The following is a 15,830-nucleotide window of genomic DNA, read 5'->3' as shown; positions in this document are numbered from 1 at the left end:
ATCAGCATATAGACTTATGAGAGGTTTCATGACAGAAAGCATCAGACATAGGAAAGCAGACCAGACAGGTCCCCACCGCCGCTGGGAGGGCCCTGGTGAATACAACTGCTTGCCTGTCCACCAGGGGGTGAGTGTGAACTCTGGCTTGTGTGGCCTGTCTAGCAGGGTTCAAAGGTTGGCCCAGCCCTTGGCCAGCCTTTGTAACTGTAGACAAGTTATTTTGTTTCTTCAGGCCTTAATCCCCTGCTGTGAAGAAGGAGGAGGCTAATAATAGTACCCACCATCTAAGCTTGTGGGGATTCAATGGCCTCGTTTGCATAGGATGCTTGACCCTAGGATGCTTGACCCTGTGCGAGGCGTCTTGTGAGCCTTCCTGAGAGTTGACTCATTCTTTTCATTATATCGAGAGACCCACAAGCAAAACTGGGATCGAAAGATGATGAGGAAGCATCTCAAAATAAAATGCTCTTGCTCGGATTTTGGGAGCAGTACCAAGGAACTATTTCTGGGATAAAACACATTCTTCTTCCGAGTCTCAGAAGAGAGTCTCTCTGGAAGTTTCAGCAGCCCTGATTGGGCGGTGAATTACACTGAGTGAATTACTCTCTTGAGGCACCCTCTCAGCTCTGTGAGGCACATTCTTTCCCCCAGGATACTAGGCTGTCATTTAGTGCCAGAGGAAAAGCTTTTTACGGAGTGACACCATAGCTTCCCCCAAAGGGTTTAATTTACTTCCCCAGAGGGTGGTATATTTCAAGGTACTGCAGGACCCACCTTGTCAATAACAGAGGTATTTAATTGGCTTTCCTTCCTTCTCCAGCCACATCAGCCCTGTGGTAATTAATTCTGTGTGCTGCGAATTGTGTTATTTACAGTGCCGTGGAACCAAAATGACTCCGTATTAGAAATCGGTGGGAGGATATTTGAGAAGGCTGTAAAGAGACTCTCCGGCGTTGATGGCCTTCACCAAATTAGCTCTGTCGTCCCCTTTCTGATGGATTCCAGCTGCTGTGGATACCATAAAGCATCCTACTACCTCGCCGTCTTCTATGAAACTGGATTAAATGGACCTCGGGATCAGCTGCAGGTGGCGTATTTCATGGGGTCAGGAGCATCTGTCACCTGGGTTATGTGTGCAGAGAGATGCCCCTGCCAGCACTGGGCGTGTTGCAGCTCCTTGGAGTCCCCTAAAAACCTTTATACCTAGGGGAAAAAAATGTCCTTGGGTTGTGGAACTACACAGTAACCTGTTTTCAGGGAAGAGAAAAAGCCACTTCTCAATTTCTGCACATGGCTTTCATGTTTGGTAAACCATCCCAGGGACAGTTTGAGCAGGGCTGGCTGGAATCCCATCCTTCAGAATCAGGGGCCACTTCCCTGATAAATGCAATGGCCCTCACGTTGAGGACCTCATGTTGAGGTCGTCCCGTGGATGCCGTCACCCCACATTACTTCTTAGCTCAGAAAAGCCTTCAGATCTCTCTGCAGAGTGTCGCCACCACATCTACCCCTTCTACTATCAAAATAAATGCCGCAGTAGACAGTTTTACTTTGGGTCTTGAATCCAAATTGATTATGCAACGTGCCTAACATTTTAGAGTCACATTTTCCTAAGCGTATTAGTCAGGGTTCTCCAGAAAAACAGAACCAATGGGATTTTATATATATAGGAAGAGACTGATTCTGAAGAATCAGCTCAGGCAATTATGGAGTCTGAGAAGTTCCCTGATCTGCCATCTGTTAAGTGAGAGGCCAGGAAAGCTGCTGCTGGTGGTGGGGTTCTAGTCAAAGCCAGAAGGGCCTTGATGACCAGGGGATCTGGTAGTAGAAAAATCTAGCCCCTAGACCCAGCTCAAGCAGGCAGTGGGAAAGCGAAAGGGATGGATTCCTCCTTCCTCTGCCTTTGGTTCTCTCTGGCTCTCAATGGGTAGGATGCTGCTCCCCCTCCCTGGGGAGGACCATCTGCTTTACTCCAGCCTCCCAATTCCAGGCCTCATTGGAAACAGCCTACCAGACTCCCTGAGAAATGATGCTGGGTCCCTGCCAGCATAGGCACGTTGACAGATAACACTATCACAAGAAGACACTACATGTTCCCTAATGACTTTTAATTTCTGATCTCTGTGTGTGATTGCTTGTCTTTGTATGTGGTTTTCTGTTTGTTTGTTTTTAGGAACATTAACCTTTCTAGGATGGTTGAGATTAGAGAGAGGGAGCAGGGCAAATGACCTTTCAGCCTTAAAAGAGGGGATTTTATTACCTTATCTACAGTCTTGTGAACACTTATCAATTTCTTCCTAACAGGGCATGCTATACAGTCTGGTTGGAGGCCAGGGCAGTGAGAGGTTGTCGTCGATGAATCTTGGGTACAAACACTACCAGGGGGTTGACAGCTATCCGCTGGACTGGGAACTGTCCTATGCCTACTACAGCAACATTGCTACGAAGACACCCCTTGACCAGCACACCCTGCAGGGGGACCAGGTAGGACAGAGACGCGTGGGGACGCTTACCGCCTGGTTGTCACAGACCTGAGCAGTGGGCGCTGGTGGCTGCATCTGCTTCTGGTTCCTGTGCTGGCTCTCCGAGGATGTGCACTGTGTGATGGAGAGCAGAGCTCTATTACCTTGCCTTCAGTGCCCATCTCCTGCTCTTGTGCAGGTTCCCAGGCTGACCGAAGGCATGAGCCCGCATCTGTGAGCTGTCCGTGAGTGGACAGACTGGTGTGTGAAGGGGAGATTGGCTCCCGGGGCAGATTTGGGTCTGGAAAGAAGGGAAAACATACCAGAAACATAATCATTTTGTCCATGTGGCATTGTGAGGTCTGGAGATGTTAGGAAGGAAGGAATCAAATTGAGAAGAGGCTTCAATTTCCCAGCGCCCGCCCCTCTCTATACGAGATAAACAAGCAGGGTTCACCACACACAGAAGCCAGCTTTATCTCCAGCCAGGTTCCCAGTGCCGGATGCTTACGAAAGGTCTCCTTTCCATGGACCTACCTCCTCATTGCTGCCAGGTGGCTGATGATTAAAGACAAGGGGGACTTAGCACCAGTCCCAGCTTCTTGCAGGCGTCCCAATCTTGCTGACTCACTGGACAAAGAAATCAGTGGCTCACATCTGCCAAAAAAAAAAGCATCATAATGCGTTAGATTAGACTCACTGATGGCGTGCTTCCGGACTTCTTTTGAGGGTAAGGATAAAAGGCTGCCATTGAAGGTGTCTGTGTAAGAACATCAGGAAAGCCTCCTTAATGGCAGGGACCCACAGATGTGAGAGGAGACAGTGGGCTGGTCGGTTTCCGGGTTACACAAGCACGTAAGATGGTTCATGTTGATAAATGCAGCTGGTTTGCCGTGGGGGTTGAGGTGTTTTTTGTTTTTTTTGTTTTTTTGTTTTTTTTGTTTTTGTTTTTTTTGTTTTTGTTTCTGTAAAGGGCCAGCTGGTGAGGATTTCAAGCTTTGACTGGATGGTGTTTCTGCACCTGTTGATCTCTGCCAGGGAAATGGGGAAACGAATGGGCATCTGGGTCTGTGCAGTCAGAGGCTGTGGTGGTATTTTGTGTATGCGCTAACAAATAAAGCTTGCCTGAAGATCAGAGGGCAAAGCCAGCCACTAGTAAGCCGTAGAGGCCAGGCAGTGGTGGTGGCACACACCTCTAATCCCAGCACCTGGGCTCTCATGCCTTTGCTCCCAGTACTTGGGAGGCAGACTTGCCTTTAATCCCAGCACTAGGGAGGTGGAGACAGGAAGTGATATGGCTGGGCGGAGAAAGTATAAGACAGGAGAAGGCAGGAGCTCAGTCCTTTTCGGCTGAGGAGTTGGTGAGGTGAGAGGGGGCTACGGCTTGTTCCTTTGTCTCTCGGATCTTTCAGCAGTCACCCCGATATCCAGCTCCGGGTTTTTATTAAGACCAATTGGGATTCGTGCTACAACAGACAGCGTGAGGCTCCCTGGCAGAATCTGTGCCTTGAACTTGGATTTTCCTGCCTGCTGGGCTCGAGGCCTGTCTGAGGGACAAGCCTGGCTAGGTCAGACTTGTTGAATCTTAGCGACTGACTGGGAACCAAACTGGATCGAGTCAGAAGCCCACGGGGCAGAAAGGTGGTGTTTGATACTTGGAAATAGATGGTTTCTGGGGAGGGGGGGGGACACGACACCAACCCCAGTGGCCACTCTACTGTTGTGAAATAGACAGCTCCGAGAGAAGCCTTGAGTGAATGTGAAACATGGCAGAGTAGGCTCAGGATGTAGCTCAGGACGTAGGCACATCTTGTCTAGCACACACAAGGTTCGATCCCCAGCCCCACATGAAACCAGGTGTAGTGCATGTGCTGGCAATCTCAGCACCAAGGAGAGGCAGGAGGATCGGGAATTCAGGATCATCCTTGGCTACATAGCAAGTTCAAGACCAGGCTGGGATTTGTGAGACTCTGTCCCAAGAAGGGAGGGGGAAGAAAAGAGGAAGAGGGGAGGAAGAGAGGGGAGGGGGGAGGAGGAAGAGAGGGGAGGGGGGAGGAGGAAGAGAGGGGAGGGGAGAGAGGGAGGAAGAGAGGGGAGGGGAGAAGAGGAGGAGGAGGACAGAAGTCATAAAAACCAGAAGTCTGTCTCTATAGAGACATTCTAATTCCTTTAGACAATATTGGTTCTCTTCAAATAAACCCACACAAGACTTGTCACTTAAGGCTGACTATTCCCTCTGTGTATAGAAGTGATCTACAAAATTTAACCTCAGCTTGACAGCAATTAATTAATCAACCTTTTTGTTTAAAAAAAAAAAAAACTTCCCTGAAAAAAACATTTTTCCAAAATCAAGTTGCAAAAATAAGTCTGCCTTTACCTTTCCACCAAGCCCAAACATGTTCGCAACATCCTGCATGTGTAGATCACACACTTCAGAATTCGAATTCAGCATCAATTAGCAGCGGGAAGCGGTACGTGGCTGACAAGCTCCTTTTCCTTTGAAGATTTGGCATGTGAAATGTTATGATTAGGAATGAGAATGTTTAATTGGTCAGAACCGGAGGAGATGAACAGAAAAGATGTGTCTCGCCACTGAAAGGCCGTGTGATTAGGCATCGTGGATAGGAATTATACACTTAGAGGCGTTGTGTCATCGCTCATTTTCTTAAGAATCCATAATTAATGGCTTCTTGAGGAGTGGAGCAGGTGTCATGCGTTCATTTAAATGTCCTTTTGTTGAGGTATCTATTAATCCTCCAGCATAATGTAGCAAACGAGGAGCTCTTGAAAGGCAGCCCTCTAATTAACCGAGAAGGGTCTGTCAATAACGCCCTTCTCCCTTCTCTGGGCGTCTCTCTCTGCTTCTGTGACTCACGTCATTTCATCGTCTTTAGCGGGATTCTCACTCGGCTCCCCATGTGTGACTGAGCGGGACTTGGCTGCAGGTGGAACAGGAAGGGACAAGCTAGCTTCCCCTCTGTTCTGTGGCTTAAATAGCAAATGAGTTGCATTCCTTCAGCCCAGACCTTAGAAGTTTCCCTCCATCCCTCTCTCTGTCTCTGTCTGTCTGTCTCTGTCTCTGTCTCTGTTTGTCTCTGTCTCTATCTCTCTGTCTCTCTCTGTGTCTCTCTCTCAGGTTGGTCACAGCTTTCCTTTTTCTCTGTGGCTTCTAGGAGCGTGGAGGGCTTCAGTCCCATCCGCGGCCACAGCCACATTTGCATATTGATAGCACTCAATCTTCATCTCCACCTCACATCTTTCTTTCCTTTCACTTACGACACAAAAGAAGCTGGCCTTCCACACCTCCCTTCCTCTAGTGCTAACACCTCCCCAGATGACACCAAGAGCAGCTACACTAAGAAATGGGGGTGGCCCCTCATCCTAATAACCACCCCAGTTTCTCTCTCCCCCATCTCCACCGCTGCCACCACTGCCCAATGTGGTCCTTGATTATCTCTCCCCTGAGCGGCTGCGACAACTTCTCTTAGGGGCAAAATTGTGTTTCCCCCAATTCTAATGTTGACATCCCACCCCCCAGGACCCCTGTATAAGATCGCACCTAGACGGAAGGTAATATAGGTGTGTATATTGCTTTCTACTCTCTGCCTGAGAGGCCACACACTCAGAGGCAACCAAGCAGAGATTGGAAATATTCCAAAAACAAAAAACCAAGATGTCTGTCCCTGTGTGTATTGACTTCTTTTCAGTATTCCTAAGAAACACAGCATCATAGCCATCTGTATGCCATTTACGTTATATTAAGTATTATAAGTAATTTAGCCACGATTTAGAGCATGGGGCTGAGGCTGTGAGACCATGGTTGAATGCATTTGAAGCATGCTTGATGCTCTGGGCTCCCAATTACCACATCACATTAGATAAGAGACAAGAATCAAGGATTTCATTGTTTGTAGGGATCCTGGAACCAATCCTCCTGGGATACTGAGGTATGTGTGTCCGTGCATTCATGTATGTGTGTGTGTGTGTGTGTATTTATTTGTATCTGCATGGGTATGTTCATTTATGCACAATGCACATGTGTGCATGTGGTGTGGTATGTGTGCATTTATGTGTACATGAATGTATATGAGTGCTATCGTTTATTTATATATCATTTTATTTATATATCGTTTATTTTATATCGTTTATTTATATATCATTCTATATAAATAAAACACTGATGGCCAGTGACCAGACAGGAAGTATAGGTGGGACAAAGAGAGAGGAGAATTGGGGAAACAGGAAGAAGGAGGGAGACACACTGCAGCCCCCACCAGGACAAGCAGCATGTAAAGATGCCGGTAAGCCACCAGCCACATGGCAAGGTATAGATTTATAAAAATGGGTTAATTTAAGATATAAGAACAGTTAGCAAGAAGCCTGCCACGGCCATACAGTTTATAAATAATATAAACGTGTGAGTGATTATTTTATATGTGGATTGTGGGACTGCGGGGCATGGTGGAACCTGGAGAGAAGCCCTCCAGCAACATATGAGTGTGCATGTACGTGTGTGTGTGTGTGTGTGTGTGTGTGTGTGTGTGTGTGTGTGTGTGCATATGTATATTAGAAGCTCCTCTCATCCTTGTAATGTATAGTCAGGGTTAAGAACTGACCCCAAGGCACCCAGCTCTATCACAGGGCACACCAGGGCATACAAGGGCATTCCTTGCCTGCACTCCCTCCCTCTACCCACCCTTACCCTTGGCTACCCTGCCTTGGCCTGCTAACTTTGGCATCACCATATCTTGGCCACAGCACACTGTTCACAGTGCTGGCCCTGTCCAGGCTCTTTGCTCTCTCGTCCCCTACAATTTCCTTGGGAACCTTCTGACTGTACCACGTGCTCAGCGGCAACCTCCTCTGGGGCCTTGCTGGACGCCCACATAGCGCCCAGGCACATCTCTGTCATTGCCCCCTCAGGGCTGTAGGGTGGGTGCCTTTGACAGACTGAGCTCCCAGGGCAGGAACCCCGAAGAGATCCAGCTGTGAGCATCTGTGGAATCCTGCTTTCCCTTCTCTCTTCTGCAGTAGTCAACACCTCCCCACCGCCACGGCCACTTTAAAACAAGAACATTAACTTTCAGCTCAGGACCACCCCTATCAAACTGGGAGCCAGCAGTCCGACTGGCTAGAACCAAGCCATGGTTAGCAGGTGTAAGCCTTGGCTAGGACACTGGCCCAGCCTCTCGCCAGCTTCTCCTTGGCTCTCTGGCGCTGCCTGGGCGGCAGCCCACAAAACAAATCCTCAGAAGGCTGCATTTCTAGATGATGTCCAGCTGCAGCCCAGCCAGCTGTCCCGTCCTGTCTCCTGTCTCCTCTTCCTTTCTCTGTTTTCCCCCTTCTTCTGTTCTCCCTTTCTCTTATCCACTCTCCCACTTTCCTTTCTTTCCTTTTCTTTCCAGCTCTTCCTCTCTCTCCATCCCTGCCTCATTTTCTCTTCTTCCTCCCCCTTTTTTCTTCCTCCCTCCCTCCCTCCCTCCCTCCCTCCCTCCCTCCCTCCCTCCCTCCCTCCCTTCCTTCCTCTCTTCTGTGTCTGTCTGTCTGTCTCTCTCTCTCTCTCTCCCTCTCTCTCTCTCTGTCTCTCTCCCCCTCCCCTCCCCACCCCCACTCTCCCCTCTCTGGCCTTTCCTGAAACCAGTGACAGCAGCCTTTTAACAGGAACAGCGCCCTTGGCAGCCTGCATGGGCAACGGGAAGGAAGGTGAAGCTTCTCCGGGACAATGTGGCGCCTTTCTCTGGCGCTTGGTCCAGGGGTCTGAGGGTGGCAGTTTCCAGGCACTGGTCCTCCTGGAACTTGGCAGCAGGCTTTAACCCTGTGATATAAGATCTGAACTTTTGGGCTACTCATTCAGATGACATTGATTTATGAAAAAAGCAGCTAAAGGACCTCCCGGAAACCTTGGGATTTCTCAGAATATCTAGTATGGCATCCTTGGCTCTGCATACCTGCCTCACCCCACCATGGCTGCTTCTCTCTATTCTATCCCATCCCTAGCCTCAACATGCTATTTGAATGAATGAGCAGCTTTAAGCTGCCCCTCTTCACGTCATTCTGTCTTTAGGTGTTTTTTGCAGACCACCTCCTTTCACAGAAAGCCCAGGCATAGGCATCTGATGTGCTAGCTGCTGCTTTGGGAACCCCAAAAACATGGAAAGGCATCCCTTTTCTGCCTGGGTGCAGCATGCAGTGTGACTGATCAGATTTGACTGGCTCACTCGCAGTCTGTCTACACTAGGGGTGAAGCCTTGTGCTGTTGGTCTTACCTCCATTTCTCATTCTTACCTGGGTACCATGACTGTCTACCTCTCACACAGTTGTTACAACACACATCAGTTCATCCACGTGCTGGACAGAGCTTGGCACAGGATATGAGCTCTCAAAAAATTGTCTGACATTTATTGTCCTCCTTCTGTTTTTCTTTCTCATGTAGCCCAGGCTAGCATGAAACTCACTATGCAGGATGACCTTGAACTTCTGATCCTCCTGCCTCCATCTCCCCAGTGCTGGGATTATAGATATGCATAAATTATATATAGATTATAGATATGCATAGATTACATATAGGCCTGCAAACCTGTGGGATCAGTATATTATTTCCATTTCATAAAAGTAGTCACCTAAAGTCACCCAGAAAATGAATAGCAGAGTCTAGATTTCAACTTGGATGTTCCTCTTTGTACTGTAAAAAAAAAAAATAATGGCTCACATCTTGAGTGCTTTGGAGGTGGGAGGTACTATATTATGCCACTTTCTCTGGTTGCAGAGAAGCAGTACCATCTAAATAAAGTAAGCGGCCCAAGGCTCACATTTAGTTGGTGGTGGATCGGAACTGACATCCCCTGGGTCAGAGAGGAAAGGGTGTGGTCTGAATACTTTTCCATTCCTGGGAAGTTCAGCAGCAGCACCCACAGGTCCTGCGAGGGCCATGGAGCCAGAAGCAAGTGTGCTCTTTTCTCACAGCTGTGCAGGGTTGCTCGGGTTCCTCCCCTCCCCCACCTCCATCCACCCCCACACACAGAAATGTGGTCTCAGAAAGACCCAGCTGACAGCGCCCACAGAGAGAGTTCATTGTGTATGGGGGGTGGAGGGGAGGCAGGGGACATCAAAACAGTCCACCATGTGCTTCTTCCCAGATGCATCACTCCTTCAAGGGAGACGAGGGGCCAGGCATGAGCGTGAGCCAGCCTGAATTTGACTCCTACATTTGAAAAACTGATGCAATGATCTTGGGCAATTTAGTTAACTCCCGTGGGCTTCGGCATCCATGTGTGTGACATGAGGGCGTGTGACAGGAGTTTGTGGAAATCTCATCAGATTTCCAAGCATGGTTGTCTGTTGGGGTCAGGAGAGGGACAGCGCCTGTCACGCTACTCATGAGGGTCCCTGGCATGTCATCCGTGCCAAAGATGCAGAGACCCAAGAACGTGAGGCCCTCAGGCGGAACTGTCTCTATGTGTCTAGTCTTTCTCTTTGAAGTCTCGTGACAAGGAGAAAAAGAAAACCAAGAATCAACACAGTGGAATGCTCCAGGTGAACATAAAACCGAGAATTCTTTATCTGCCCAAACCCAGGCTCCTCACCCAAAATGAAAGTGTCCTTGCGATGCCAGCTGCCAGCCCTGCCCTGGAAATATGGAGTCCCTCGCTTGGCCAGACTGACTCTCTCTTATTGGGACTTCAGGGTCTTCCCGCTAGAGGGCGACATCACAAGGGTGGAGGCTCTGTGCTAGCCTGGCTTTCAGGGCCGAGCAGTGTGAGCTGGAGTTCATGTTCTCCCCTTAGGAGGGGTGGGGTGGGAGCTTGAGTCACGGCTTTGTTGTGAGGAATACATGAAGACACTTTAGACACACTGACGCCATAGTTGATTTCAGTGCAAGGCCGTCATTATTGCTTCCATGTTGAACTTGGCTGGAATGGATTGAGCTGGGTCCTGAGCCTTGCAGGAGCCTTGACTCCTCAGTCCCCTAATGCCTCTGAAAGCGACCCTGGGCCCCACGCAGACCCAGCAGAGGAGGCAGCTGAGAGAGGCATTTTAAGCAATAGAGCTACAGACCAGAATCTGTGACTGAATAATTTTCTTAACAGACAAAGGCAGTCAGAAGGGAAATCAGGCCTGGCGCCTCATTCTCTGAGGCTGCTGTTGCAATCTTTCACACCTGCCTGTGGCATGGCGGTGCATGGGTGGCATGCTACACAGCCTCCATCATGCATTACAGCAGCCCACAAAACAATGGGAGTCGGTTTCTAATACACGGCCAAAATGTGTACACTGCAGTGGATCTGACTTTCTTCAAAGAAGTCAGATATCTGACCGGCTGTGTGCAAATTCAAATTACCATGTGAACTTGCCCTCTGGGTTCATCTTCAGAGCATATGGAACATCCCACCTCAAATTCTTAAGAGTTTAGTGTGTGCGCTTCTTTTCAGGGTAGATTTCTAAATTTGAGGGTATAGCAGCAGATAACTGAAGCTGTGAAGTAAACATGTTTAGTTATGTCAGATAAGGATGCTTCGGTAAAGATTAAGGTCATACTTAGAAAATATCTTTTTTTTTTTTTTTTTTTTTTTTTTGGTGTTATCGGGAATGGGAGCTGGTTCCGAGAACCATGACATCAGGCAGACTTTCGAACAAGCTTGAATAATCAAGTGGGAGTGGGAAAATAATAGCCTGGTTTCCCCAAATACTTTGATAGGAACAAATATCATGCAGGAAGTGGTCCATGCGTTTTAAAAATAATTCGCTCCCTTGACCATGTAGTCACGCCTAAGATTTAAATTATTCATATGGGTTTCTCTTGAACAATGGCTGGTTTGAAAATATTATGTCCATGCATGCTCAGGGCATTTGGGTGTTTACCTCCTCTCTTCCCCTCCTCCCCTTTTTCTTCCTTTCCTTACTTTTTAGGCTTATGTTGAAACTATTAGACTCAAAGATGATGAAATACTCAAAGTCCAAACCAAAGAAGATGGAGATGTCTTTATGTGGCTGAAGCACGAAGCTACCCGCGGTAACGCAGCAGCCCAGGTAGGCAGAGGCCCATCTTCAAGAAGAGTCTGTCCGTCATCTCAGATGAAGTTTCGCTTCCGTAACAAAACCTCCCCATCCCCAGGGGCTTAAAGCATATCTTCTGCTTGCACTCATGTCTCATGGAGCTCTTTCTTGCAGCCATGGAGCCCAGGTGGATAAGGCTTCTCCATATACTCCCAACATCATTGTCGGGGCCACAGTCATGGCACATCTGAGCCTAGTAGGCAACACTTCTCCTCATAAGGGGTCCATGTCCCTGAGCATATCACATGGTCATTCATAAGTTCAGGAGGCTAGGGTTTCGTCCTCCCACCCAGTCAGAAAGAAGATACCGCAATACCCGTACCCTTAAAGACTCTGTTTGTGCGTGCATCAGATAGCAAACAAGGAACACCTTGGGTGTGGGGAAAATTAGATGGCTGGCCGTGTGTTCAGCCAGGAGGACAATAACCGTTTACAGAGTGTCGAGCCAGAAAGATTGACCTTGTCTCTTGAACATCTTACATCTTTGAGTTTTAGGAGTTTGATTTGCAGCGGATGAAAAGCCCTTGGCTGCAGCTTGCTGAGGCCAACGTCACCAGAAGCCTTTGTCCCAAAAGACGGCTTTAGCATTTGATGAGTGCTCCTAGGGAACATCACAGTCTGAGGGAGGAGGCTCCGGCACCCCTGAGCGGCATGAGAACAGAGATAGAAAAGGGACACCCATCAGAGGCACTGACAAATTGTCCCACTCAGGGCAGAAGTCTCCTGGTGCTCCATCGAGATTGTCCGGGAACTTTAGTTGATACTTTCTTTGCTGGACTTTGGAGGGATGGGTGTGGGGTCAGAAAGAAGGGGAGACTATCAGGGACCCCCACGGGGCCAAATGGTTAACAAAGGAGGCCCTGTCCTCATTCTGGGGTTTGTAACCCTGGCCTACTGTCCTCCAGCAGGGAGTAGTGTAGTTCTAGAAATGCCTCTCCTTGGGGGCTCCAGAGCTCACATTAGTTACATTACTGTGACTAATTACATTAGTCTTGTAATAGTGGACACTTACTTCTTTCCCTCAGCAAATCTATATGCACAAGCTTCTGGGAACTTTTGAGAGAACTAGGTAAAGCAGTGTGTGTGTGTGTGTGTGTGTGTGTGTGTGTGTGTGTGTGTGTGTGTGTGTGTGTGTATGTATGTGTGTGTGTGTCTGTGTATTGGGCCAGAACCAGAACTGGCTGGAACATGATGGAACTTGCCTAGTGACCACAGAACCCGGTCAGCAGAATCTCACCTTGCTCCTCAAGCACCCCCTCCTGTAGGGGGTACTGCCTGTCCGTTTGGTCAGCGACCAGCAAGGAGGTCTGTCTTGGGACATTTCTCAGTGGCACTGACCTCCTGTCCACACTGCTATCTCTGTGACTGGATCCATCGTGAGATGAAGGCCAGGAGCTGTCAGGAGGCAAGAACACACATGTGTGTTGTAGCTTGTATTTATGCAAATGTACCTTCAGGCTCCTCCCCCTGCCTCTGTTTACAAATAATGTTGGATTCTTTATTCTCCACCTAAAACATGTTATATGTTATCATTAGCATATATTGATTATCATGTAATGTGGGTTTCGTTGTGATATTTTCATACATGTACATAATGTATTTCCATTTTATTCATTTCTCCAGCCTCTCACTAATCACTTTCCTCTTCCCAGCTAGCCTCCTTCTACGTGTGTGTGTGTGTGTGTGTGTGAGAGAGAGAGAGAGAGAGAGAGAGAGAGAGAGAGAGAGAGAGAGAGGAGAAGGGGAGGAGGGAGGGAGGAGAGCGCAGGGGAAACACTGAATTTCATGAAGGTTGTTCACAGGAGCGTGGGTACCACTGGAGACAATAGCTCTCCATCCCTCATCAGCTGTTAATGTAGGGAAGAGAGGGGGCCCTTGAACCCCGCCCCCTTCCACGACAAGGTGTTTGTAGGCCCATTCTTATAGAGATCACGTGCAGGTAATAACAACTGCTGTGAATTCAGGAGTGACGGGGATCATGGGAATGCTGGAGCAACAGCTAAGCAGTTAAGGGCATGCAGCACTTCTCTTGCCGAGACCCCGGGTTCAGTTTCCAGGACTCAGTAGTGGCTTGCCACTGCCTGTAATTCCAGTTCCCGAGGCTCTGATGCCCTCTTCTGGTCACTAGGGGCTCCTGCATGCATGTGGTGCGCCAGACTTTCTTGGGTACGCACACATACCCATAAAAATAATAAATAAACCTTTTAAAAAATGAAGAGTGACCAGGGAGCTGGTGAGTCTGCTCAGTGGGTAAGAGTTCTCGCCACCGAGCTTGATAGCCAGCTTATCTGAACTTGATCTCTGGGACCCACATGGTGGAAAGAGAGAGCCCCACAAGTTGTCCTCAGACCTATGAAAGCGTACACACACACACACACACACACACACACACACACACACACACACACAGTGTAACATCTATGCCGTGCCTGGAAATCAGCATTCCACATCTCTCCCCACTGCTTCCTCTGGCTCTTGCATTCTTTGTACCCCTGGGCTTTTGAGGGGTGACAGAGATGTCCCTTTTGTGGCTGGCCATTCAGCCTAGAGCAGTTTACATTAGGTTTTGCCCACCTACCCCCTCAAGTGTCGTGTGAAACATTACCCAGGAAACTCACTGTTCTAAATCACTATTGTCTTTAAGCAACGGCTGGCCCAGATGCTGTTCTGGGGACAGCAAGGGGTGGCCAAGAACCCCGAGGCCGCCATCGAGTGGTACGCTAAGGGGGCCCTGGAGACCGAGGATCCGGCCCTGATATATGACTACGCCATCGTGTTATTCAAGGTGAGAATCACTTAATTTGGACTAAAATTGTTCGGTTCTGATAATAGACATCCTGAGACATTTCCTGTGGGTGTGCAGGCAAACAGGGAGTCTCAGAACAAGCGGCTGTCACCTGTGATGGAGAGGGACACCGCTGAAAAGGAAGAGTCAGAAGCACTTCCCTGGGCGCATTTTTAATTGACAGTCTTACACTTGACACCTGGCTTCTCTATACTTCTGTGACATTCTGAAGGAGATGCCCACATTTCACGGCTTGGGGCATAGCCACCAGCCCCACAGGGGCTACACATTTATCTCGGGTTCAATAGAGCATGTGTTTGGGCCAGACCCCAACTGTCCCAATGACGGGGCGGGGGGGGATGAACCTGGTTGCCACCTAAGGAGGAAGGGCAGGGAAGAGTCCAGAAGACAGAGGGCAGGTATTAGAGCCCCACTGCGGCACCCACTGTGGATACCTTTGAAGAAGCTTATGTCCTGGGATGATGCTCGTGATCATGGACCAAATGAAACAATACAACCAACGGGCTTTGGGAACTGTACCACACGTGTGCCTCTCACAAAGAAAATCATTGTTGAATGAAGTCCTTGCTCCCTGCTTCGCAAAAACTAGCGCATTGAATCCTCATGGCCGGGGAGATGTTTTATGTAATTTTAGCGTCCTATGCTCATCTAGAGCAACAGAGACACAGAGAGGTTTTGTAACTGACCCATGGTCACCCAGCCAGTGCCTTTCACACCTGGGGCAGGGATCTAGGCAGGCTGGCTTTATGATCTGTGGTCTGTACGCCCAGATGCAAATGGATCAAGTCACTAATCTCAGAAAAGTCTCCCATCCAAGTACAAATCAGACCTGACCCCACTTAGCTTCCGAAATCAGACCAGAACAGGTGCACTCAGGGTGGTATGACTGCAGACCCAAGCTTGAAAATGGAGACATTCTGGCTTTGGTAAAGAAATCCTCAGACCTTACGCCCATGCCCCAAAATGAATGTCGTCAAATAACCACATGTCACCTGTGTGCCTGGCCAGGCCTGTCTCCAGATCCACAGCTGTGGCCACTCACTCACTGACAGCCATGATGTCGCTACAGCTCAATCCTCTAAACCCTGCTGAAGCCTGAAAACCTAGTGGTTGTTATGGTTTCCAAATTGAGACCTAGACCTTCTCTTTCCAGGCACCAAATCAACAGAAATTATTCGAATCTTCTCCATATGCCAGTGTGTTTATCTAATACACATCCACTCTGTGCTGGCCACATGCCAGCCTCTGTGCTCAGTGGAGGGACATATGGAGGCATGAGTCACATCCCTGGCCTCAGAGTGCTCAGACACTGGAGAGGAAGACCGAGGACAGAAATGCTGTAGCAGAGAGACGCCTGTCCCACCAGGGTTGGGGCCGGACACTGTCCAGAGAAGAGGGAGGCATGAGTCAGGCATTGTTTCTGCCCACCGGCATCTGATGGTGTAGAATGGGATGCACATATGGGCATCTGTGACTGTGGGTGACATGTTCCCTCGGGTCTCATTTCT

At 48.8% G+C, this 15,830-nt stretch overlaps 1 protein-coding gene across 1 annotated transcript in view; it reads left to right on the top strand.

Annotated features, from left to right (window-relative positions):
- The window catches only part of Sel1l3 (SEL1L family member 3), a 113,647-nt gene that overhangs the window by 59,278 nt on the left and 38,539 nt on the right, over positions 1-15,830 (top strand). Inside the window, exons 10-13 of the mRNA XM_006976085.3 lie at positions 876-1,087; positions 2,305-2,484; positions 11,370-11,489; positions 14,161-14,301. Coding sequence (XP_006976147.2) covers positions 876-1,087; positions 2,305-2,484; positions 11,370-11,489; positions 14,161-14,301 — 653 coding nt within the window. The remainder of the gene's footprint in view (positions 1-875; positions 1,088-2,304; positions 2,485-11,369; positions 11,490-14,160; positions 14,302-15,830) is intronic.

This window comes from Peromyscus maniculatus, chromosome 10 (genome assembly GCF_049852395.1).
Source record: "Peromyscus maniculatus bairdii isolate BWxNUB_F1_BW_parent chromosome 10, HU_Pman_BW_mat_3.1, whole genome shotgun sequence".
NCBI lineage: Eukaryota > Metazoa > Chordata > Mammalia > Rodentia > Cricetidae > Peromyscus > Peromyscus maniculatus.
This window is presented reverse-complemented; position numbering and strand designations above follow the sequence as displayed.